Genomic DNA, 26788 nt, shown 5'->3' with positions numbered 1-26788 from the left:
CTTCTCGTTCCCACTTAGTGTTTTCTCCTAAGTAACCAAGATCAACAAGTGATCTTGAAAATGATTAAGAGTAGGCGCACACCGTTGATTTTTCGTCGGCCGATAGTTTAGTTGGGCAGTTGATCAGTATGGGCATGTATGGGAGTGCGCACACTACGCCGATTCAATTCGGCCGATTCTTCATACAATTTGAAATCGGGCACAACTATCGGCCAACTAAAAATCAAAGGTGTGCGCCTACTCTAAGACATGCCAAAAATTGACACGCATTATAGCGTGACATCATATACAGCTAACAGATTTTAAAAGCACACTTAACTCAAGTAAAAAACTTTGAAATTATAATAAAAACGGCTGTCCTGAATACCATTAATAGGTATTTTTAATGATTCTTAGTCAAAAAAACACGACAATTATTTTGTTTATAGTTACAATCACTTGAGAAATTACATAATATAAGAAAAAAAAGCAAATAAAAAAAATAAGTAACTGTTGAACTATGTAGTTGAACTTACCTTTTTGCTAGAAAGATTACATTCAATATAAATAACATAATGACTTGGATAACCTTACACAAATATGGCATCTAAACTTTGTAATAATTATATTTGTGATGTCATATTCTTTAGTTCTAAGTTATGCAAGTCGTCCGAAAAATTCAGAAACACATAGAAATTCGTAAAAATTGTAAATTGACACGAAACGCTGTGATGAAAATGGGTAAAAAAGAAAAAAAAAACGACGGAGACACGGAAAAAGGTATCGATAAAAAGGGTAACGATAAAAAGGTAGAGACGCTACGACAGGAGTGTTACGTGCGGGTGCAGGTGCGCAGGAGTTGGACATTATGAAAATATTGGAAACGTGCACTATTGGCTACGGGGTTGTTGCGATTTTGTTGTTTTTATCCTTTTTAGGTTAGTTTTAAGTATGTTTCTAACAACGATACGTATTATGAGCAGATATTTTACAGTTTAGTTAGAATTATTTTAACTTGTGTTGTCGGTTTGCATTTGCGAATTACTTATTTTTATGATTTTACGTTAGAATGTTTAGATTCATGTAAGATCTTTTATTTTAGGCAATATTAGAGGGAGGTATGTAGGTATGTTGTATGTAGATAATTGTCATCTTTTATCACAATACACTGTCCTTCTAAGATTTTATCACATTGCCAGAGTCGACCTTTAGACTCGCTCATTACCAATGATTTACTAGTCATTGGCATCTTTGGCTGTAGATTTACTGACAGCATTCCAAGAAATTGTCATCAATTTTTTTTCTTTTCAAAAAAATACTTTATGTACATCGCAACAACCACGCAAAAGCCGTGCTTACTCGGCGTGCCGTTGCGGGGAGCGGGGGGCGGCGGGCGGGGCGGCTCCTCCCGCTGTGCGCCCGCGCCGCCCGGCGGGCTCGCCACTGGAACACCAACCATCAGCTTATTATATATACCTACCGACAATACGAGAACATTGTTTAGTGATATGTCTATTATCAAAGATACCTAAAGGTAGGGTTGCCATTATCTAAAGACCGGTCTGTGAGCACGTAGATTTTTGTCCAATGACCCCAAGCTACCCATCCTTATCGCTCGCGCGTAATTATATTGCTGTCGCGACTGTGCGACAGGCGCCCGCAGTGAGTGTGAGAGCGCAACAGCAACATAATTACGCGCGAGCAATAAGGATGGGTAGCTTGGGGTCATTGGACAAAATTCTACGTGCTCACAGACCAGACTATAGACAACCAGCCGGGCTTGAATGCGCGCCGTGATATACTCTTATCGACCTTAACATGTGTGGGCAAAATCGATGAAATGGCGCTATAACCGCTTATCACGGTGCCCATCCTAGGCCTACAGGACAGGACGCGTAAAACCTCGGATTTTGGAGCCCAGAACCCGAATATGTCAACAGGTTTTTGTAAAACTTAGTCGCATCGCCCGGCCAATGCCCAAGCCTTATTTACCCGGACAACAAATAAATACCCGGCCGGACGCTGGCCCTATAAACTAGGACAAATCCGGGGAAACTCAGACGGATGGCAACCCTACGTAAGGGCCACCATATACGGACAGCTTGAAGCAGCTAGTATCCGACAGCTTCAAGTCGCATAGCAAACTACAGAATCTACGTACATGGAACTGCTCGAGCAGTCACAACTGCTTTCGTAGTTTGTTAAGCAGTCGCAGCCTGAAGCTATTTCAAACTGTCTGTGTACAGCAGGCCTAATCCGTACTAATATATTTTTATTGTAAATGCGAAGGTTGCGTAAATTCTATCTATCTGTGTAATTACTATAATCAGCGCTAAGAAGCGCGCTACGACAGACATTTTGTCGTTTAAAATCACGGTGCGTATCTTAGCCCAGTTGAACTAATGAACTATTGTGACATTGTGAGCTAGAGATAATAATATGATAATATAGTTATCAGAAGTAAAGAGAGAAAAGAGAATTTATACAAATACTATAATTTTTTGACAGAGGAAAAGATATAATTTTCTATGGATGTGAATTAAAATCTACGATTGTAGCAGCAGTTAATACTACTGATTATAATAAAAATAATAGGTACGATAAAAATTTTTTCGTAAGAGTAACCCTACATTCAGTGTTGCATTTTTGCTGCACAACACATTTTAAAGGTTATTTTTCAAAGCACTTTTAAAACTTTCTTTGCATTCATACATAGAGCCTTTCTACAACTTTCAAGTAAGCACAGTAACATTTCAAAATGTAAAAAACAATGCAAATCTTTGTTTTACATACCATTGTAGATTTGAATAACATAGTAGAGTTCCTAATGAAATAACGGAATAAACTACCGCTTACATTTTACTAGAGCGAGGTAAATGCAGAAACCTTTATTATATTTTCCATTTGCTGAGCTCTACAGAGGAACAAGGGTTAATATGGCTCACAAGAGTGTAGACATTTTAGTTTTAAATGTTATCAGACTTGTAATATTGTATTTTAGGGAGTGTGTAGAAATACTAAAGATGCAGTTTAGAAAACTATTTAGTTTTTTAATACAAGATGGAAGGTGAATTAATAGGTAACCGTTTGAGGAGTTGTATTCGTTTAAGATAATAATTTGAAAAATGTAAACCATATACTAAAACTGTGGGTATCATCTTACAACATTAATTATCTTCTTGGCACATTATCTAAACGTTAAAATTTCTGATAGCTAGTGATCAGTTAGTGTAGTTAACTAACGTTCCCTTTAAGAATTTTCCGTTAAATTATAAAAATCATACATGATAGAGCTGAATCGTAATGTATAGTTACGACTTGCTATTTTAAGATGAATAAATCATTAACAAAATATTATGACGAATTTCAGTCTACCATGTTAAACAGTATACAAAAACCCATTCGTAACTATTCCGAGTTCCATGTTTCGTATCTAATGTATTTCATATTTCGTGCACATTCCTGGAAACTCGGCCGAACAATCGTATCGACCGCGAATGCTCGTGAATGCGGCCCGTGTATTATTTCACGATACATAACCTGGTTACAGTGGAGGTAGAATCAGTAGAATTTGCCTTTGTAATGATTGCATGTTATATGAATTTGATCTGGAATATCAAGTTTAGGTTTCAATGTGTTTACGCGTTTTAAATAGCAATTTAAAGATGTTAAAAAGTATGAAAGAATACCAGTGTAAGGACGGAGTTTCACTTCACTTCTGATTTTTTTGATTAGTTCTAAAGTCGACTGGGGAAAAATGGCGACCAAGTTCACTTTCAATCACACATTTTTTATTAAAATTTTCTATTTAATTTTAATTTGTGCAATTCACCGGGGAATCTAGATCAAGAAAGAAAATTCTCTATCCAATAGACCATTGAGACGTTCATTTAAATCAGTGGTTCTTAACCGGTGGTCCGCGGACCACTGGTGGTCCCTGGAAGCATTCCAAGTGGTCCGCGAAGACATCGAAGAAACAATTGATGAGTCGAGTCAACACAACGCAAACGGCGCACAGTGGGCTAGAAGTCGACCTCGGCTTTCATAGGATTTGAAAAAAAATCCTACCTAATACCTTATCTATATGTCGCAGGCAAATTGTATGATTCCGCATTTTACAAATGGCGTCGTCAGTTCACAAACGCTCGCTGCTCTATGAAATGCCGAAGGCAAAATGTAAATTGCCTGGGCACTTTATAATATGCCAAAACATTTGATAGCCATTTCAATTGCTGTTTACAAAATGCCGCGGCAAATTGAAGTATTTAGTTCTTTTTCTTACCACGCGAGGCGCTGCTAATCAAAACAAGAAAAATGGCGTCGAGTCGTGGTGTTGTGATACAGAAAACAGTGCAAATTCTACGTATTCAAAGGACTTTTCACAAAAAGAGACATTTATTATACTTAGTGAATTAAAAATATTTTACGATTCACAAATAGGAGCAGTGAAAAAGCTACGGAAAAATGAAATAGTTTTTGAGGTTATCCGGCAAGTAAAAAACGCTAAGGTGACAATGGAATCTGGTGCTCGGACTGGTGGAGGACTGCTGCGGAATATTATTGGTTTAAAAAAATATTGTGTTGTCTTCTAGACTTCTTCTAGGTATAATTAAAATGTAAGACTTAATTAAAGGACTGACTATCGAAACTTATTTTATGTCATAGTTTTATGTACCTACCTATAGGTACGTCAATAGTTTAAATTAGTTTAGTGTTGTTTTTATTACGAAAATATTTTAATTACTTTAGGAGTAGCTAGTATTTTAGGTTTGTCTTACCTGAATAGATAGGTACCTACCTGATTTCTGAAATTAAGTCTGATTTGTCCAACATGTGTTTTATGATGGTCACCCTATTGCAACAATCATAGTCGAAATTGTATCAATTGAACGAGTCGCCAATTTGCCTTCGGCATTTCATAGAACAGCGATCGTTTGTAAACTGACGACGCCGTTTGTAAAATGCGGAATCATACAATTTGCCTGCGACATATACACTATACACCCACGAAGTTTGTCTAACCTTCCATGGTCCCTGACAAGACAGAAATTTGGTAAAATGGTCCCTCATGACTTAAAAGTTAAGAACCACTGATTTCAATAGATTTGTTTTTCTTTCTTGTACAAATGGACTGGTGCAGTTTGGTGTAGTGGTTCAGAACGGACGACTATGCCGAGAGGTCCCGGGTTCGATTCCCGGCCGGGCAGAAATTGAAATAGTGAATTTTAATTTCTGTGACGGGTCTGGGTGTGACTATGTATAATATTTATGTATTTAAAAAAAAAAAGTATATAAGTAGTATATCCGTTAAGCTAGCACCCATAACACAAGCATTAAGTTGCTTACTTTGGGGCTAGCTGGCGCTGTGTGAAATTGTCCAAAGATTTATTATATTATTATAGTTTTCTTTCTTGTACAAATGGACTGTTGCAGTTGTAAAAAAATTGGAATTAAATTCAGGAAGTAACTCTCTGGTTCAATTTCCACTGTAGCCTGGACGTCTGGACATAATGGGTGGAGTTCACCCTCTCACCCCCTTTGTCCAATCAACCCCCGTTCCCCTTGTCAGTGCTGGCCAGATAAACTGTGAAATGTGAACGAGTTTATTTTAAATGTAATCTAAATAAATGTCACAAGAAAGTAATGACAATAGGCTTGTGATTACGAAGGTAGGTATTTGGAGTTGCTAGATATTACAGATTGTGTCTTTTTGGCTAATTTTGTGACTATAAACTTTAATCTCATCTTCACTAGTTACTTGTAACTGATGGGAAATGTTTTTTTTTTGTTTAAATGAGTGCTATTGAAATGCACCTGCAATTTGAGCTAGTGGAGTACTCCAATTGCAGTGTGGTGATTTAGTTTGTGATTTTTATTGTTGTATTGTGTTGGCTGCTTATGTTTGGTTGAATTCTTTTTAATAATCGACTATATTGGTAATGTAGGCTATATAACTTTTTGCTGTATCTTCTTTTCTGATTATTTCTGAGAGATTATATAAATATATAAATATAAATAAATATAAATATCCTTGGACATTTTACACTGCGCCGCTATGGATTGATGTTTAACAAACGGGATATCATTTCATGATTATATCGGGCTGAAGCAAATCTAGGGCACTGTGTTAAAAGGTGTTTCGAAGTCTGTGGAGTCTGGTCATCGCAGGGACAGCGGTCATCTGCGACGATATGGAAACGATGTAGGTATTCCTTATGATAACCGTGGTTGGTTAAGACCTGGGTGGTGGCAAAGTCCGGCCGAACGATCTTTATGAACTCCTGCAAGGTGTTGTCTATTGGCAGGAGAGATCTTGTATGGACGCAGGTGTTCGGGTCCATATACAAAGTTTTGGCCGATTCTTTGCATTTTTGCCTATTTTGATGTTTAACGAGGCAGATGGATACTCTTTGGAAGTCTGGTACAAAGTGTTATAATAAATGCTTCTTTTAAGCAGAAATAGAGCAATAATCGATCATATTCACGTGTAACAGGGCTTGGGAGACGGCGTATGTGACTGCACCAGACAGTCTGCCAATAGAGAGAGATGGCGGGAGATCGTGCGGATAGTTGTATCCGCCTTTTCAACCGATGTGAACAACGCCTCAACGTGACCACGACCGCTCTGCCAAGAGCGTAACGAATAAGAAGAAGAAGAACAGAGCTTCTTAATTTTATAGAGGTACTCATCATGCCCCCAGCAGGATTCAAACTCGAAGAGACTGAGTGTAGTTCATTAAGCGATTCATCCAACTATCTGCCTCTCAATAATAGTAAGGTATTCAATATAATAATAACTTTAAACTGAAGCACCTCGTTAGCGGTTATTGATTGCTTGTTCAGTCTGAGAACCATTATTGTTCGAGAATCAATTGACATGATGGGGAAACAATACGTTGGAATACCGTAATAAGTGTAGTTTTAATTGGCGCAGAAACTTGTTTGCTTCTGTATTTTAAACTTATCATTTCTCTTGCAGAAATTTCAGAATTTAAAATATTATCACATAGTATTATTATCATTAAAACTCATAAAACTCATTTATTTTTCAAATAGGCTTTTGAAAAAGCACTTTTACACGTCCCAATACTAACCCTACCACTTCTTCGGGACAATAAATGGGCCAGTGCTGAGAAGAAACAGCGCAAGAAACTCAGTGACTATTGTCAGCCTCCTTTTCAAGGGTTTACAGTCTTTAAAATATACAAATTATAGTCATAAGTATTGACGCGAGCTAGTTAGTTAAACATTCCAAAAATTTTTATCTTTTATATAATCATCAACTTTATAGTAAGTGGCCCTTTTTCATTTAGGTGCATTTGATAAGTATAACGTTTGATTTGAACTCTAGATTACTTAGGACGTTAATCTATCCCTTTAGATTTGTTTCAATTCTCTGTGACAGACATTCTTTATTAATAGTTTATTAATCTAGAATAAATAAATTGAATTGAATTGAATTGAATTGAATTGAATTGAATTGAATTGAATTGAATTGAATCCACAACAGGAAGATGTCTTATCTTAAAAGACTTTAGTTTATTTTAAGATGAATGTTAAGTTAAAGCTTATACGCTAAAATGTGCTTTGTCTTTGTAAAAGCACAAATAAAAGCTTTACTTCAAAATAAAACAGCCTTTCCCCTTCATGCAAACTGCACTCAAATTCCCAACGTGTAGGTACCGAAGACAAGTAACCCCATTTTTACGTTTTGAATTATTCATTTGCCATAAACTCGTTCAGAGTAAAACCCCCGTGATATTGCACTATACAACCTACATCGTTAAACCGGTGGAATCTGCCTCTGCAACCTATGAAATATTAAGCCCTTTGACTGAACTCGTAAATTCCCGTATTATTAATGCAATAACATCTCCGTGGATGACGGGAATAAGCCACTATAGGAATATTCCCATAGGAAACGGTTTTATAACTTGGAAATGGATGAAGCAATTGTCAAGTATACTTTTGTATTTCAATATTTTACACTAGTCTTTCCAGGGGAATTTTCCAGAGTGGATTTTTGAGACTGAAATGAAGAAATAGGTATCTTAGTGATTTCATGATTAAATCGCTATTAAATCAATCAAAGGTTTATTCACATAAATAAAGTACTTACAGAAAATTTTGCGTGATATGACTTTCATTTTGGAAGCATTTTGGTATTTTTTTTTCACTTGATGCAACGCAGCAGCCATATAACTATCATCGGATTTTTAGATAGCTTTGGAATTTCACAAGTATTTAGACAGTTTTACGGTAAATAAAACTACGTCCTGAGATACACAATCTGCATACTAATGTAGCGGCAGTAATTCATAACCTAAATAAATAGTGATCTGATACTGTAGCTGCAGTAATACATAAGCTACATACTGATGTAGTTTCATAAAAATGTTACAAGAGAGGCGAGTGTAATAAATTACGGTTTTTCAATATCATTGACGAGCTCGCTCGGGTGCCGATAAGTGTGGGATGTGTTCACACTCAAATTAAAACGTGTAAACTTTATTTAGCTTTGTAAAATCTGTACCAGTAGTAACTGATGACGCTAGCTTAAGGAGAGTTTTCATCTTCACTTTATTTTTTACTTGTCAGGCGCAAGAAGATTTTAAGCAATGACGATAGATGGCGCTTTTCCACGTCTTATGAAAATCCCAAATATTTTTCAGGACCCTATTGTTTTCCAAAATAAAATTTAGCCTATGTTACTCGTGAGTTATGTAGCTTTCGAATGGTGAAAGAATTTTTAAAATCGGTCCAGTAGTTTTTGAGCCTATCCATTACAACTAAACAAACAAACAAACAAACAAAGTTTTCCTCTTTATAATATTAGTGTAGATAGTGTAGATTGAAAATTGTTTGACGTCGTATTGACAGATCAAAGTATGCAAATTGTTTGGTGCTTAATATCTCTTAAAAAGATATTAATTTGATTAATTAATTTTAAACTTTCGCATTGCATAATTGAATTAATTTGATTTTCAAGCACCCTAGATCATAAATTGTGGCGGTAATTTCCTTCAAAAGAACGCCATCACAGATGCTTATTTGTTTTTTGTCGAATTTCCGAGACGCGTTCGATTCTAAAACAAAAGAGCATCGAATTAAATTCTTTCAACGGTTTTTCTCTCATGTGGAACTGCCCTGGCCATTCGTATTGCTCTTTTTGCAGCACTCTGGTGTCGCGTGGATCCGCATTAATTTGTTGTCTAACGTACTTTATCACGCGTCCACTCGCGATGGAGAAACATAACGCTTCGTAATCGATATCGGGATGGATGTGCATCGATTAAAATACGCTTGCTATTGACAATATAAAAATCACAATGAGGGCTATCGTTGTAGCGCTCACCAGTTAGCGCCACTGGCGCCACTGTAGAGTAAGGTCCTATCACTTGCTAGTCGCGAAGACAGTGGCACCAACTGGTGACCGCGAAAGTGGTAGGAGGACTATCGCATTTGCACTCATCAAGATGGCGCCACTGTAGAGTAAGGTCCTATCAATCGCCAGGGGTGCCAACTGTTAAGTATAAAAACGATAGCCCTCATTGATGAAATAATAGGGCTACTGCTGAAAGTTGTCTCATAGTTTGACTGCTGCTCATATTGTATGATAAAGAGAATCATAGAGAGGTCGTTTTGACAGATCAAAATGTGTTTATTGATTATATTAGGGGTGCCGCATTTAAGGATGTTCATTTGTTTTACAAACACCTTACTGCATAATGTGGCTCTAATTTCACTAAAAAAAGACTATCACTGAATCAGATATTCAATTTGTAACGTTCGTTACTACAGAAAACACAAATTATTTCACAAAATGGCACAAGTTTTATAATATGGCAATGTTAGCCTAAAAATCAGTCTATACGTGGCGGCTTCGTACGGCTTACTGTCTCTAACAAAAACTAACAATGGGAGCGTCGCGAGAGGGGGCGCGCAGAGCGCGGTCCAATGCCGAGGCGTAGGCGGGAAGCGCTCCTATTGGCCGTGGCCGTGTCGGTCCAGGCAACATAATTTCACCGACCCGCGGGCGTTTAGCCAACCTAACGGAATACACCTCGTATGCGCGCTACATCCTCCTCCTCCAAGTCATGACGTCGACCCGACGATGATTTGGCAAAACTAAGAGCGCGCCTGCCTCTGGAACTTACGAGGTCGACCTCGCAGACGGCGAGGTTGGACCGGTTCCTCGACATTAGTCACATTGTCACCAATAAGACCTGTAAGATCAGAAACGTGAAAGCGACCCAAGAACTGACCCTGGTTATCGTCCAACTCATAGGCTGTAGGGCTAACGACTGTTTTGACAATATACGGTCCATCTCTCTGAGGCATAAACTTACGCGTTAAACCCTTGGAGGCATTGCTAAGGGCATGGGTGGTCAACAGTACTTTGTCACCAACCTGGAAAACAGGAGACGGCCTCCTGGATGAGTCAGCATACTCCTTCTTTGGCACTAGGAGAACTTGTGCGGCCCACGCTGATTCGCACTCTTCGATCACCCCATCCTTCATTACTGACCGCTTAGCGGGTGTGATGCGGTATGGCGGCACGGCGATAGGTGAGTGATCGCCTGTACCGATGTGGTGCTCGGTGAAGCGAGTGCCCTCTCCTCCTAGTTGGAAGGCATCTTCATGACGCTGGAGTACCTGTACGAGTTGCTGGCGTTGGTCCTGCTGGATAAGCGACAAGCCTTCATCGGCCCTTAACGTCATCGAGGACACTGGAACGGTGTCATGCTGTGGCGTTAAATATCCTTCGTACTCGAGTGGATAAGTCTGCAAGCATCCCGAAAGGCGCCAAGTCGAAGCAGCAAAATCAACTACCATACCTACAGCATTGAGGAAGTCGATACCTAGGAGTGTGTCGTTATTATCGGCATCAGGAAAAATCATGAAGTCTATTTTAACAGTTTTATCCACCGTTATGGTGACGTCAACACTAGCCACCAGGACCTCACGAAGATGCACGACACCATCAGCAAGCTTCACGCTTACCTGTTTGGATACGAAGGTAACCCCTTTCTCCTTAAATATTTTATAAAGTTTATGTCCCGCTACCGAACATTTGGCGGCGGTATCAATCAACGCCATGCCCCGCAAACCAAGAATCCTAATACTAAGCATCGGCCTCTGCTGCGTAATGCTTGCGGTTGTCGTCTGCAAGACGCCAGACGCAAAAAGGGAAACCGCAGGTAAAGCATCACCCGAAAAAATAGAGCTTGTCGTAGTATCGGATGGCGTGGTCAGTTGATTGTTATCGTAACAGTACAACCCATGAGTCGGAACAATAGCAGGTACGTTTACCCTACTAGATGGTCGATTTTTATTGGGACCGACAATGGGCACTTTCAACCTACCAGTTGCATATGTATCACAATTATCCTTTGAACGCATTTCATGACTTGGAGATCGATCGCTCACTAAATCTGGCGGATGTTTTATGATTGAAGTAGAAGCGAAAGCTACATTACTGTTACAAGTAGAACATTGCGACCGCATGACCCCTCTCGCTCCGCAACCGTAGCAGTAAATCGGCCTAGGTGACTTATCACTATTATTATTGTCACTACACTTCTTTAACTTATCACAATCTTCCCGCACGTGTCCGTATCTTTTGCAATACACGCATCGTTGTTTCGGGTGACTCGATCGCGAATAAGTATTGGTGTTGGCCGCATCCTTTCCGTTGTCATCAGCGCGCGGGCCGGCGAAATGGCGTGGCGGCGTCGGAGGCCGCGCCGCGCTGCTGCTGTGGCCGCCATTGTGCGCCGCCGACTTCTGGCGGGCTGTAGGCGGCGGACCGGCGTGCTGCTGGGTACGCGTATCCGTTTCTTCTATTTCAATGGAGCGAGCAAGGCGTAACATGCCGGAAAAATTGTTGAAATCCTCTCTCCGTAGATGTTTACGAATGCGTGCGTCGAGTAAGCCATAAACCATGTCTACTTGTGCTTTATCCGTTATATCACCGGCGGGAATCTTTGACAACAACGCTCGACATTTCGAAACAAACACGTCGGTGTTCTGGTTTCTTTGTTGTTGTTCAAACAATTCTTTATATATCCGGTGCGGGGGTCGTTTATCGCCGTAAGTATGTATCAGGAGGTCTATGGCGAAGTCCCACGACGTAATCTCCTTCTTGATACCTTGGTACCATACCGCTGCGTTATGTGTAAGCACCATGGAGAGCCCCCTGAGGGCGTTCTCTTCCGACACGTTAGCGCATTCTTTGTAACTTTGTATGGCGTCGATGAATGCCTCGACTGACTCACCGGTGTCACCGCTGAACCTAGCGGTGCAGTGTGTGAAAGTTCCGCTGCCGGTGGATAGTGTGGGAGTCTGCGCAGAAGTTGGGGATGACGGCTGGTTAACTATTCTCTCCAGCAAGCGTTCAAAAGCTTCAGTTTGAGACTGCTGCATGGCGGCCATCATGGCGGCAACTTGTCCCGAAGAAAAAACTGTCTCTTCGACGCTAGATTCATCGTCGGCGACCACGGACTCCGTGGGCACCGCGTCCTTCTTCGTGCGTGGCATTTTTTGTTAATCACACGCGAAAGTTGGTAGGTACGACGACTGACTGATCGGGTTCACTTTATATCACCCGCGTAACGTTGGGCAGCCACTTGTAACGTTCGTTACTACAGAAAACACAAATTATTTCACAAAATGGCACAAGTTTTATAATATGGCAATGTTAGCCTAAAATTCAGTCTATACGTGGCGGCTTCGTACGGCTTACTGTCTCTAACAAAAACTAACAATGGGAGCGTCGCGAGAGGGGGCGCGCAGAGCGCGGTCCAATGCCGAGGCGTAGGCGGGAAGCGCTCCTATTGGCCGTGGCCGTGTCGGTCCAGGCAACATAATTTCACCGACCCGCGGGCGTTTAGCCAACCTAACGGAATACACCTCGTATGCGCGCTACAAATTGTTTTTTGTCGAAATTACGAAAACGTGTTAAAAACAAAAGAGCATCGAATTTTTTCCGCTCCAGTGACAATTAAAAATGATACATTCCTTTATTTGTTGCCCAGTCTGCTTTGGCAATCACCTACCTCATAAATATTCTGATTGCCTATTTTTCTAAATTATCATTTAGAAAAATAGGTAATAATTGAACGCAAAATGTATTGTACCTAATTGATGTGTTACCGCTATATTTTACTTACGAACTAAAAATAAGCACTCGGATCTTTACCTGAAACAAACACAAAACACATTAGTACTATAACGTCGTTAAAGTGTCCATTAGAAATACGAAAATGCCCTGCTATAAACAGCTATAAAATGTCCTGACCCAGAACAGAAAAGGATCTAAAGATGTAAGGAATGGTGTCCACCAAGGCGGAGCGGAGAAGAGAAGTGTTTTGAATAACCAATCACATTTCATTATTTCGAATGGAATCCTGGATATGATTGCTGAGAGGCTGGACTCAGCCGTCTATGGTCGCTTTGTTGACTTACACATTAGGCATGTGAAGCTATAGAGCGTCCATAAATAAAGAGTCAATATAGTTTATCAAACCCATGCTGTACTACTAACATACGTCTAAGAACATTGTTACTAACTCTACTAACATAGTCTCTAAGATCAAATTGTTACTAAGCAAACTATGGATTGCTTTTGTCTGATAATAAATTATTTTTATTTTATTTGTTTATTTCCACATCTCTTCTCCGCTACGCGCCGCGCCCAGTCTATCAAATACTATAGAAAAAAATTTCCGCCAGACACTTCTCCGCTCCGCTCCGTCTTGGTGGAAAGCGGGCCTAAGGGCTGATATAAAACCTAGAAACTTTTGTGAAGTGGCATCGTATCAATAAACGAGTCCTACTTTTGAATGGGAAGACCAAGCTATGAAATTGAAAGGCGGAAATTTTTATTCATTTCTATCGGATATTGGTGCTTATGTTACAATTGCGGGAATTTTCGTTGTATTATTTTTGTTCAAACAATCTATCTATCTATCTATGTCAGCCTTTGGGTTCGCCTTCGAACATAGGCCTCCTCTTCAACCCTCCACCGTTTTCTGTCCCTGGCCACACGCATCCAGTTCACTCCAGCCTGCTGCCGGATATCGTCTGTCCATCGTTTAGGCGGTCTTCCCCTGCCAAACAATACTTGAACCAAAATATGAAATAAATATGGATCTGTTTATAATGTAGAAAGAAAAAGTTTCTTTTGCAAATAATAACAAGCGAGTTAACCTATTTTTTCCTATTTGTACTTTAACTTCAAAACAAAATAAAATCAAATTAGATTGATTAAGGCCGTGATGTCTCAAAAGTTAAAACAACAATGTCCCACTTTTTGGAATCGACAATCTTTATGAGATTTGAACTGAAAGAAGAAATGACCCTGTAAACAAAAGTAAAATCTTATTAATTATGATTTGAAGAACCTCTTTCTACAACAAAATTAGGCCTGTCACTGTTCCGGGACAATAAAGCTTCAACCACACCAACGCGTGCAGATCGCCATCGCTGGCGCGATCATAGGCCAATGAGGGCTATCGTTTTTATACTTAACAGTTGGCACCCCTGGCGATTGACAGGACCTTACTCTACAGTGGCGCCATCTTGATGAGTGCAAATGCGATAGTCCTCCTACCACTTTAGCGCTCACAAGTTGGCGCCACTGTCTTCGCTACTAGCAAGTGACAGGACCTTACTCTACAGTGGCGCTAACTGGTGAGCGCTAAAACGATAGCCCTCATTACAGGTCGCGCGACCCATGACAGTTCACGTGACCTGTCATTCGCATATGATCGCGCCTTGATCGCGCCGGCGATGGCGATCTGCACGCGTTGGTGTGGTTGAAGCATAAGTGAAAAAAACCCAGCGTACGAAACTCAGTCATCATTGGGGCTTATTCCACTATTCCCCGTTATATTAGGATTTTATTTTTAACATTATAAGCTCCAATTGGCGTTAACGGGGAATAGTGAACAAAAAGTTCACTAATTCCCGTTGACGGAGATTGTCAATGAGGAATAGTGGAATAAGCCATCATTGGCGGCCTTTGACTGGCTATTTTTAACAATACTCATACTTTTGTCTTTCAAAATCCTCTATTTTAATCATTAAACTCACTCTAACATATTCTCATACAAATACATCCCCATAACCCATTAACTGATTAATTATATCGAATCGAACATGTATCTGTTTAGCATTGAATCAGTCGGGTATTATGTCATTAGTCCATATTGTGCTTGAGAGCCGATCTATCCACTTATGTATACGTTGATATGATGGGTAAGCCGGTATTGGCAATATCAATAGTTATATGAGCAGTACATAATGATTATTAGTAGCATGAATATTGACATACACTTAGGGACAGGGATGTTATGGATATCCGTAACCGGAACCGAAACTGATTTAAAAGTTTCGGATAGTTTCGGACAAAGGCGGAGTCTAAATCTTAATATTTTTTAATATTTGTTACTTGTCTGGCATTCCCTGGCACCATCTAATATCCCCGCCTGTTTTACCTTTATCATAGGTGTCGTCACAGTACATAATGTGGCTATGTGGGTCGCGCAGCAGCTTGCTATTTGAATTTTGCATTTATAAAATTCTAATATCCGTAACCGAAATTATCCGAATCTTTCGGATAATCCGAAATGATTTCATATCCGTAACCGTAACCGAAACGTGTATAATATTATTCTAATATCCATAACCGTAACTTCATATCCATAACATCCCTGCTTAGGGCGCTGTTTGCACATAGAGTTTAGGTGCCTAATTTAATGTGGAACATGAAATAGAAGATGCAAATGGATGCATGAGTTCCAATTCATATGCGAATTCGTATACATTGTGTAGGCATCACATTGGTAAGGATTAGAAATTATGACACGAATTTGAATTCTAATACATACTTCAAAAATATGCATCCAGGGTGTAAGTGAGTGATCAAAATAAATCTTAATAAAAGTGTTTAAACACTTTTCCACAAATTGATTCAAAAAGTAAGAAATTAAGTCAGCCCACGCCTGAAAGTTTATTAAGCCTGTATTATGAAATACCGCCAAAAATGAGCTGACTGATAGTAGGTACTTACTTAAGCATTATATCCAAGTTAAATAAGTTGCTTGAATTCTAACATAAGAATCAAACACACATTCCAAAAGTTGAAATTAAATTCATCTCTACCAGAGCATAGAGCTTTGTAACTGTAGAGACTGTCCACACGCAAGACTACGGTTTGGTTTATATTCGGAACTACATTTTCGCAATGCAAATTTTATTGGGCCAAATAAGCTGCGCGCAAAGCCCACGCCTTCTCTATTTATAGATGTTCTTTAAAATTTAGTGGGTTGTGTAGGACTATTAGCTACGTCGTACGTTCATACTGCAATCGTAGACTAGGTTATAAATAAGTTATCAAAGAAGAAGGGTGGAAGAGAAATAAAACGGTGATCTGAGCATTCGTTTGTTGGTTTCAGCCAAATGACGTCCACTGCTGGACAAAGGCCTCCTCCAAGGATTTCCACTACCACCGGTCCTGCGCCGCCCGCATTGTTAAACAGCTCTGAGCATTATTTTCATATAATAGATTTGTTTGTTTGTTTTCACCGTAATTCAATGCGAAAATCCAGTATCTTATTACACTACACTACAAATATCTTAACATCAACGTCCGATCAAACTACATACATAACAAACATCATGTTTTCACCACCAGATGGAGCTAAATCCTAGTTTACGCGGCGCGGGGGCGCGATTGCTCTGTGGCTATAAAAACGACAATAAAAGCATAATGTATGGTCTAAGTGGAAAAAGTAAACATTTTTTTGTAAGACTAGGAGATCTAAAATGCTGTGAAGCGATTTGCGTCTTCATTGTTTAATAAGCACAGAGAAAAATATGGGAAAAAATATGGGAAAAAAAAACTTTTAACATTTACCAATAGATTTGTGCACAGATAAGGTCAACTGGGAAGTGATTGGTCATAAGTTCAATTCCCGCCTGAGGTAGGTAGTCGATTTTTTTTAGGTTTTAAATAAGAAGTTACCTACAAACCTAACCAAGTGTATCCTACATACAAATCAAAAACCACTAAGCTGCAGTCTAATGTCATCTAAGCCCAAAGGTTAACTAAAGGAGAATTCCATAAGGCATTAGAGCCGTATTTACATGTAAATATTATAACGTAGCATAATCGTAACCGTAATAAGTGGGCGGGGTACATAGCTCGTAGAGCTGATGGCCGCTGGGGCAGGAAAATTCTTGAGTGGCGACCACGAGCCGGAAGACGTAGCGTGGGCACTGGGCAGGCCTCCCACTAGGTGGACCGAGACGATCTGGTGAAGGTCGCGGGAGGTGCCTGGAAGCGAGCGGCACAGGACCGGTCTTCGTGGAAATCCTTGGGGAAGGCCTTTGTCCAGCAGTGGACGTCTTTTGGCTGAAACGAACGAACGAACTTTTAATTAATAATTTACAACGCTTTCAGCCTATAACTTACGCGTGCGTAGATATAGAATGCGAGTGCGAAGCGTCCCTAAGGGCCCGGGCTTGAATTATGGCCCAAAAAAAAAGAACAGCTGTTAACAAATCTAGGTTGGATCGTATGTAGCCAATTTTGCTATATTCAAGTTCCATTGTAAATCTATGGTTTGTTTTATTTTTTTATTATTAGAAGGATTGTTTTCGTAGTAAATCTAAGATTCGAAAATTAATGAAACCCGAGTTAAATGCTTGAACTAGCACTTATGTAATGCTCGTAAAAGTATGAACATTTTATTGCTTCAAGAGGACAGAAGCGTTTTATGTTAGTCGAATTTGTTATGATGTTTACGAATTTACGAATTTGTTATTTATGCATCGCCGGCGTGATCATGGCGCGATCATAGGTCAATGACAGGTAGCGCGGACTGTCATGGTTCGCGCGACCTGTGTTATGGCCTGGCCTATGTTCGCGCCGGTGATGGCGATCTGAACGCGTTGGTGTAGTTGAAGCTGTAGGAAAAAAAACATTGTCTGATGAAAAAAAAAATCATCATAAGTTAAGAAAAATTCCCGCTCCCTCTTATAACTTGAGCAAACATAGGGACGAGTGTTTGAAGTGCGAAGCGCCCCCTAGGGCTCGGGACCTGAATTATGGCCAAGAGATTTACGTGAGAGTAGTAAATATTCAGAAGGTTTGGAGCTTTCAGTTTTCATTAGGCAGTTTTGTCTGCCTCATGTTTTGTAGACTTTTTTACAAGTTACATAAAAATGATTTTCGCTCGTATTCAAAAACATTACTATGAGGACTCACAGTTCGCGTGAACTCAGAGGGTGACATACGAAACAATCACAGAGCTCTATTCAACGCTGTGCGTTCAATTTGCTGCTTCATTTAAGCATCGTTTGTGAATACGGGCGTTAGAATAAGCTGATATTTTTATCAGGGTTTATCTTGGTATAAAAATGGATAAATTTAACCATAAATAGTATATTTTTTATCTAAAAAAATATCTAAAAATTTATAGTCTTCGGGCGTCAAACCGATTACTGGCGTTGTAGTTACATACACAAGCCAAGGTCAGACGGTACTCATTCAGATAATTACGTTAACTTACTGTATTAATTGGCAATTAGTTTCTCGAATTACGAATCATTGTTTAGTCAGAATTACCTATTACTGCCTAATGATGTTTGTACACCTTCCTTTACCATACCTATACCATATTTATAGTAAGATTGTCGGAATGATCATTTCTTATCATAGTTACTTTTGTATGTACCTATTATTTTTTTATATGTCTGATTTGGGTATTGTCTAGTGAACTCTAGTGTGTGTATATGTATAAAAACTCTTTGATTTTATTAACCAATGACACTAGGAAAAATGCGAACTCTAAATGCATTAACTTTATAAATTACGTTTTCTTCAAAAACATCAACTGAGAGGCTGATAATAGTGTCTGAGTTTCTTGCGCTGCTTCTTCTCAGCACTAGCCCATTTATTGTCCTGAAGCAGCGGTAGGGTTAATACTGGGACGTGTAAAAGTGCTTTTTTAAAGCCTACTTACAAAAATAAATGACTTTTATGAGTTTTTTATAAGTTTTATCAGTTAGTTGATTGTCTAAACATCAACAGAACTATCTATAGACAGAAAACTAGTCTAAAAGTCAGCCTGTCTGTTTCCCAGTCCGTGATTAGCTTTTATTGCTCTATCTAGAGCAGGAGTACTAAACCAGAGACTTGGAGAGCCCTTTGGCACAGAGTACCTGAGGGAAAGTTACTCTAGAACGTTATTAGAAAGGCTTAGGCCCAGAACAGACGGTGAAACGCAACTGCAACGAAACTGCAACTTTGTGATGATTCTGATAAATGAAACTGAAACTGAAAGTTTCAAACTGGTCGCGTCATGTGTGATCTCTCAACGAACGCTATGGAATGGTATAAATGCGCTATGGTATAAAACGCTATGGTATAAATGGTATAAATTAGGATTCATAGTTAACGCTCGAATTGTTCGCTCCAAAGTTGCGATTCTGTAGAAAATATTGCTGATTCTACTATAGGAAGTTTAGTGCAGTTTTTAACTGAAAATTAATGGTGATTGAATGCGTTCAACATGAATAAGTACGAAAACGTATTAATCTACTTTTATTACTTTCTTATGAAAACTTCTCAGTAGTAATCTTAGGCTGAGTTGCACCACCTTAATTTAACCGTAACAATAACCGGTGCTTTTTATATGGAGTTTGACAGATTTTTAACGTTTGTCAAAGTGATGATGAAACCCACCCTTAAAATACACCTTTATGTATCTCATAAAATATGTGTATGACCACAGAATAATAATAAGTACTACGTACAGAAGTTTTACTTCGCGAAGGTATTTAAAAAAATGTATGCTCAATGTCATTAACAATATGGTGTAATTTAGCCTGTCTCAAGAGTCAAGCACCATTTTGTTGACAAACGTCAGTGATCGGCACTGCGCCGAAGCTATAGGGTTGACTTCGGTTCGGTTCTATGATGTGACGTGAGGTGCCAAACTGCGGAAAATGGCGGAGGAAATACATGATTTAGCATTAACATGAATTAAATTATCATGAATAATATTAACTAGTTATTTACCTCTCAGTGTCTTGAGGCAACTTAAAAAAGTACATTCTGTGTTTTTATTATTATTTAGGCAGTTAAATACTGCACAGTATTTAGTACACCATTTTCTTTATTTTCTTTCATCATACACAAGAATACGCGTGCGTGAGTCAATGTTCGCTCGTATGTGAGTCCTTGTCGAATAGTATCCTGTAGGTGGGCCATCGTGCGTGTTTTGTTTTCGATGTAAACTCGCGGAGATGAACAGGCCTGGTATGACCTACATTTATCTATGTAGAGTCACAATTAACCAAAACCGATGCAGAACCTAAATGCTAGTCATTTAGGTAAGACTAGCGGCCGCCCGCGACTTCGTACGCTTGGATCCCGTTTTACCGCCTTCATCTACCTTACGCGGTTTAGATTTTTTCATACAAATGTTTTTTCCCACTAACTCCCGTTCCCGTGGGAATTTTGCAATATTCTATTGTAACTAAGCTTTAAGTTTACTAAGGTACTTGCATGCCAAATTTCAAGCGTCTAACTTAAGCGGTTTAGATTTTTCATACAAAAGGATTTTCCCGCTAATTCCCGTTCCCGTGGGAATTCCTAAGTATACTATAACCTGCCCAGGAGTATGAAGAATAATTGTACCAAGTTTCGTTAAAATCCGTCCGGTAGTTTTTGTTTCTATAAGGAACATACAGACAGACAGACAGACAAAAATTTTACTGATTGCATTTTTGGCATCAGTATCGATCACTAATCACCCCCTGATAGTTATTTTGAAAATATATTTCATGTACAGAATTGACCTCTCTACAGATTTATTATAAGTATAGATATGTATGTATTTACAGTGTCTATTACTAACATTCCCACTAAAATCCTTCATTAGTACTTATTTGTAAACAAGTAACCCGTAAAGTTAATTCGCATAGAATACTTAATCTGATTCGCATCTCAACACAGAGTATTAGCAAAGCGTGAAATTCCACACTATGATATACCTAGCTGGAGTGGATCACTTGGTTGCCATGGCAACGGCACTCCTGGGATCTAGTGCGCATTGTAGGGCTGCGGTTTCTTGTTGAGCGTTGTTGTTTTCCTATATTGATCGTCGGTCGTTTGGTGTAGTGGTTCAGAACGGACTACTATGCCGAGAGGTCCCGGGTTCGATTCCCGGCCGGGCAGAAATTGAAATGATGAATTTGAATTTCTGTGACGGGTCTGAGTGTGACTATGTATAATATTTATGTATTTACAAAAAAAAGTATATAAGTAGTATATCCGTTAAGCTAGCACCCATAACACAAGCATTAAGTTGCTTACTTTGGGGCTAGCTGGCGCTGTGTGAAATTGTCCAAAGATTTTTTTATTTTTTATTTTTTTTTATTGATTTAATTTTTCAGTTTTGTTTTCTGTTATGATAAATGAAGTACCTACTATAGGTTTAGAGCTTAATTAAGTCAGTGCTTGAGGTATGGGAGCGGCACTGGAGGGTGTTTTTTACGTTAAAAGTCAACGATAGTTGATATTTCTTCGGATTTGTACGCTCTGTCATGACTCAGTTATGATGAGCTAGACTTTTTTTATGTGACAGGAGGCAAACGAACAGACGGATTACCTGATGGTAAGTGATTACCGTCGCCCATAGACACTCGCAGTCCCACTTATAATATTATCATTTATTATTCTATGTTAGAACGCGAAAGTTTAAACAGTTGGATAGATTGTTTTTTTTTAGGTACTCCTTCACACCTGTAAGACTTACTTTTATCTAAATCTACACGAATAAAGTTGCGAGCTAAAAATACACTATTTTTTATTAGAAAGAAAGATACATTTATTACAATTGACATCACACAAATACAGGCAATTACATAGACATGACAGTGGCACATAATAATGGAAGAAGAAAAAATCAAACAAGAGTAAACTGAGCAGTGCCACCCATTCACCAACAAGATGCCTACTGCAACGGGACCCCACTCAGCATATGCCGTGGCCCACGGTGCCGAAGGCCACGCAATAAAGCTCTTAATAAAGCTCGCACTTATACTTACTTAACATTTATACTTGTACATAATATATCGCCACCAAACCATTTGCTTTCAAACAATGTGCAGTTAATGCGCTTTAATTTAGATAACGCTTTTACGCTCCACTTGTAGTCAAAGGCTCGCTCAAAGCCACGATTACGTACATGACCTTTTCAGTTCGTAATGATAGTGAATCACAGCCTGCTCAGGTAAATAAATAAAGTAATCCATCTAGTATTCCAATACCTTTGGTCTAAATTAAGCAAGTTCGTACAACACATTAAAACTATCGTAGGCCTATTTTTGGGACGTGTTTAAGCGCTCTGGAAAGGGCCTATGTACTTAATAAACTACTTAATTACTTACATCTGATTTGATTTATAGTTTACTAGCTTTGCGCCCGCGGCTTCGTCCGCGTGGATTTTTTTCTGTCACAGAAAAACTTTGTCGCGCGCGCCCCTGTCTCAAAAACCGGGTTAAAACTATCCTATGTCCTTGCCCGGGACTCAAACTATCTCTAAGCCAAATTTCATCAAAATCGGTTCAGTGGTTTAGGCGTGAAAGCAAGACAGACAGAGTTACTTTCGCATTTGTCATATTAGTATAGATTAAATGTTGTAAAATGGTAATGGTATATTACAACAAGGAGTAACTTGCTCGATTAAAAGTCATCATCATAATCATTATGTATTTTAGTCTTTACTGACAAGAAACACCCTCTCTAATATACCAGATAGTCCAGTCATTTAAGCTTAAATTAGGTAAGAATCTCGGAATTAGAGATACCCAGCTGTAAGTCTGTAAATACTTGTATATTGACACCCTAAAAGTTGTCTCAAAACCTACATATGGTAGGGTGTAAGCAACTATTAAATTTTAAGGTCAAAGGTCACAAAAATCGGTTTTTTGCGCTTTTTTTGGAAATATCTCATTTCCTATGGGTTTTTTGCTATTTGTATTTATTATCAATATTGTAGAATACTAAATTCTCTACAAATTTTGTTTAAAAAATTTTTTTATACGGTGAACCGTTTTCGAGATAGGGGGCGGAGAGCGCGCGGTCACTGCATCACTTCAGGTCAACTTAAGCGGTTTAGGTTTTTCATACAAAAGGATTTTCCCGCTAATTCCCGTGGGAATTTCGGTAATTACTTGTTGTAAATAGGCTTTAAGTTTACTAAGGTACCTACATGCCAAATTTCAAGCGTCTAAAACTTCCGTTAAGCGTTTAGATTTTTCATACAAAAGGATTTTCCCGCTAATTCCTGTTCCCGTGGGAATTCCTAAGTAAACTATAACCTGCCCAGGTGTATGAAGAATAATTGTACCAAGTTTCGTTAAAATCCGTCGAGTAGTTTTTGTTTCTATAAGGAACATACAGACGGACAGACAGACAGACAAAAATTTTACTGATTGCATTTTTGGCATCAGTATCGATCACTAATCACCCCCTGATAGTTATTTTGAAAATATATTTCATGTATAGAATTCTGTCCGTCTGTATGTTCCTTATAGAAACAAAAACTACTCGACGGATTTTAACGAAACTTGGTACAATTATTCTTCATACACCTGGGCAGGTTATAGTATACTTAGGAATTCCCACGGGAACAGGAATTAGCGGGAAAATCCTTTTGTATGAAAAATCTAAACGCTTAACGGAAGTTAGACGCTTGAAATTTGGCATGTAGGTACCTTATTAAACTCAAAGCTTAGTTACAACAAGGAATTCCCGAAATTCCCACAGGAATTAGCGGGAAAATCCTTTTGTATGAAATATCTAAACCGCTTAAGTAGACCTGAAGTGATGCAGTGACCGCGCGCTCTCCGCCCTCTATCTCGAAAACGGTTCACCGTATAAAAAAAGTTTTTAAACAAAATTTGTAGAGAATTTAGTATTCTACAATATTGATAATAAATACAAATAGCAAAAAACCCACAGGAAATGAGATATTTCTAAAAAAAGCGCAAAAAACCGATTTTTGTGACCGTTGACCTTGAAATTTAATAGTTGCTTACACCCTACCATATGTAGGTTTTGAGACAACTTTTAGGGTGTCAATATACACGTATTTACAGACTTACAGCTGGGTATCTCGAATTCCGAGGTGAACTTACTATAATGACTGGACTAAGAGACAAATAAAGAATTTGACCTAGTCCTTGTGGTTGAAGAGACTCAGTATATTTAACGTACCTAAGAATGCCCCGGGACATGTTCATCATCCTAACATTACCTACCTCCCTTCAGGATTCAAACCCATAATCGCAAATGGGGTTGTATAGTAGGGTGTCCCGAAATATTTTTTTTTATATTTTCGCTACACAAGACCCCTCAAAAGTTGCGTAATAAGATGTAGATTAGCATAAAAATAATTAAAAAAATATAAAGTTATGTCTCAAGGGCTCTACCGGCATTTTTATGTCTGAAAAAATCACTTAATCAGCCCTTCACTGTTTGTCATCTATTATATTTTTTTCACAATTATTTCATTTTATTTTGTAATTACAGTGGTAGTGGAACCCTAAGATATGATTTGCAGGCAATGACAGACTGTTTCCAGTGAGGAATAGGTTTGGTTCGAACTCGCAGAATTCATATTTTGACTTGTTTTTCTCAAATTGTCTACTTCTTCGGCGAGGCTGTTGGTATTATTTCTGTTGAGGTTTTATTGCTGTAAGGTATCGCACCGCACTTTTTTGTTATAATATTACATACTTTTAGCATAAATTTAACAAAAATTTACCAAATATATGGTAGTAATATACTTTTTGATTTTTTTCAGGTAAAAACTACCTAGCCAAAAGTCTTTAAAATATTATATTTAAACAGAATACTAATTAACATGTTTAATAGTTTTAGCATACTATTAAATATAAATAACATTTTAGAACGTTACATACACTTTCTAGCTGAAGTTTTTGTTCTGTACGCAGTTTTTTATCAATGGTGAACTTCAACAGAAGTAAACATATATTTTTAGTTGTGAAACGCATACATGTTATATATCAAATTAAAGACAATTTAATACACTTCTTTAGTTCATGTAAAAATTTTAGTAGAATATAAGATATTTTGTAAAAAATTGATTTAAAAAGTAGTATCACAAAAATGTAAAAAAATCAATTTTCCTTTAATTACTAACTAAAGGTTGATTTTATCGATACAATTCATACCACAAAATATCAAGCGCACACGTAGAGCTTTGATTTAAATAAAAAAGTAATCAAATCGGACAAATGGTTTTCAAGTTATGGTTGATTTTCTAAAATATACTGCCATTTTTGTTAGCTTCCACTCAGAGATGCCAATCATTGTTTTATAATGGCGTGATAAAATTATTAACCTGCTGTGAGAAGGGAATTGAGTACCCTCAAATTAAATCGATATCTTGGTGGACTCATGGATTAATAACGAACACATTAAAATCTTGCGCGTAAATGCCTAATTCTGGTCAAAAAGCCAATTCTGTTTTTAAAGCATTTATGGATTTATTGGTTTTTCAACTATTTTAAACCTTGCTGTGACTCATTGTGTACCCTCAAATTTCATAAAAATGCTATTTTTGTATTATTTATAGTTTATGTTAGGAACTCCTAAAATAGCAATTTTAAAATTGTTCAAGGACAGGTAGAGGCCTCAAGATGACATATATCTAATGAAATTTAATGTTAATCGTAATCTATATGTCAAAACGCAACTTTTGATACCTCTTGCGTAACCGTAGCTCAAAATAAAATTTTTCCCATACAACGACGGGACACCCTATTGTATAGTCCAGTCAAGCAGCCGTTGTGTAGAAGCGATTACTATTTATGTTCTTGTTTACTTCTGAGAAATGTTGTACGCACTATTTAATTATATATTACGGTGCTAGTAGATGTTCTGTGGCAGAGGCGATATAAGCATTAACATATTGGATAATATAACTATTTAGAATTTGTAGCATCGTATGAAGTAATGATATTCTATTTCTTTGTATCGAAGACAACTACTGAATTTTCATCATGCTAAGTTAAAGTTTGTTATAAGTTAGTCCAAAATAATAAATCAATGTGAATGCTTCCTTTAATTTTTTTATAGTTTCATAATATTATCGTAAAAGCGAGTAACATCATTCTGAATGCTTCCTTTAAAATTTTATACATCCAAAATATCGTAAAAGCCAGTAACATCATTCCATGCGTGACCGTAGTTCGTAGCAAACTTCTCGTAGTCCGTAGCAAGATTCGTAGTAGCGACAATTTTGGGCAGTGTTACACAATTTACTCGTAGCATATTCCATATTATTTACACTTCTATTAGCATTCGAAAATTATTTTTAACAGTAATGTCTTAATTATTTATTTATCTTTGCAATATTCGCCTCATTCTCATTTTCTAACTAAACCAGATAAGGCATTTTTTTCTTAACCATATAAACCGCTTCACTAGTGATGTATATCTGACCCACTTTGGGCACATCACTACCATCAGCCGGTGCTCGTTATGGGCCCTTCGCAGCCAGACAAAGTAGCCAATCCTGCCTGCGCGCGATTTATTGCCTTAACACGTTAGATGCTGCCCAGATACCTACCTAATAATGCTGGGAAAATGCGGGTAGAAATCTGTTACAACGGTCGTGTACGTCTGCGAATACACAGCGAATATACATCGTATAAATAGGAAGAATGATACAATGTTATGGTCAATACGACTCATGATGATGAT

The 26788-nt window shown here is 38.3% G+C and overlaps 1 protein-coding gene across 2 annotated transcripts in view; it reads right to left on the bottom strand.

Moving 5' to 3' along the window:
• Positions 1–26788, bottom strand: part of LOC135087598 (dual specificity calcium/calmodulin-dependent 3',5'-cyclic nucleotide phosphodiesterase 1) — a 276250-nt gene that overhangs the window by 41925 nt on the left and 207537 nt on the right. For both annotated transcript variants that reach the window (XM_063982325.1, XM_063982326.1), the window contains exon 3: positions 1339–1422. In XM_063982325.1, coding sequence (XP_063838395.1) covers positions 1339–1422 — 84 coding nt within the window. The remainder of the gene's footprint in view (positions 1–1338; positions 1423–26788) is intronic.

This window comes from Ostrinia nubilalis, chromosome 3 (assembly GCF_963855985.1).
Source record: "Ostrinia nubilalis chromosome 3, ilOstNubi1.1, whole genome shotgun sequence".
Taxonomy (NCBI): domain Eukaryota; kingdom Metazoa; phylum Arthropoda; class Insecta; order Lepidoptera; family Crambidae; genus Ostrinia; species Ostrinia nubilalis.
This window is presented reverse-complemented; position numbering and strand designations above follow the sequence as displayed.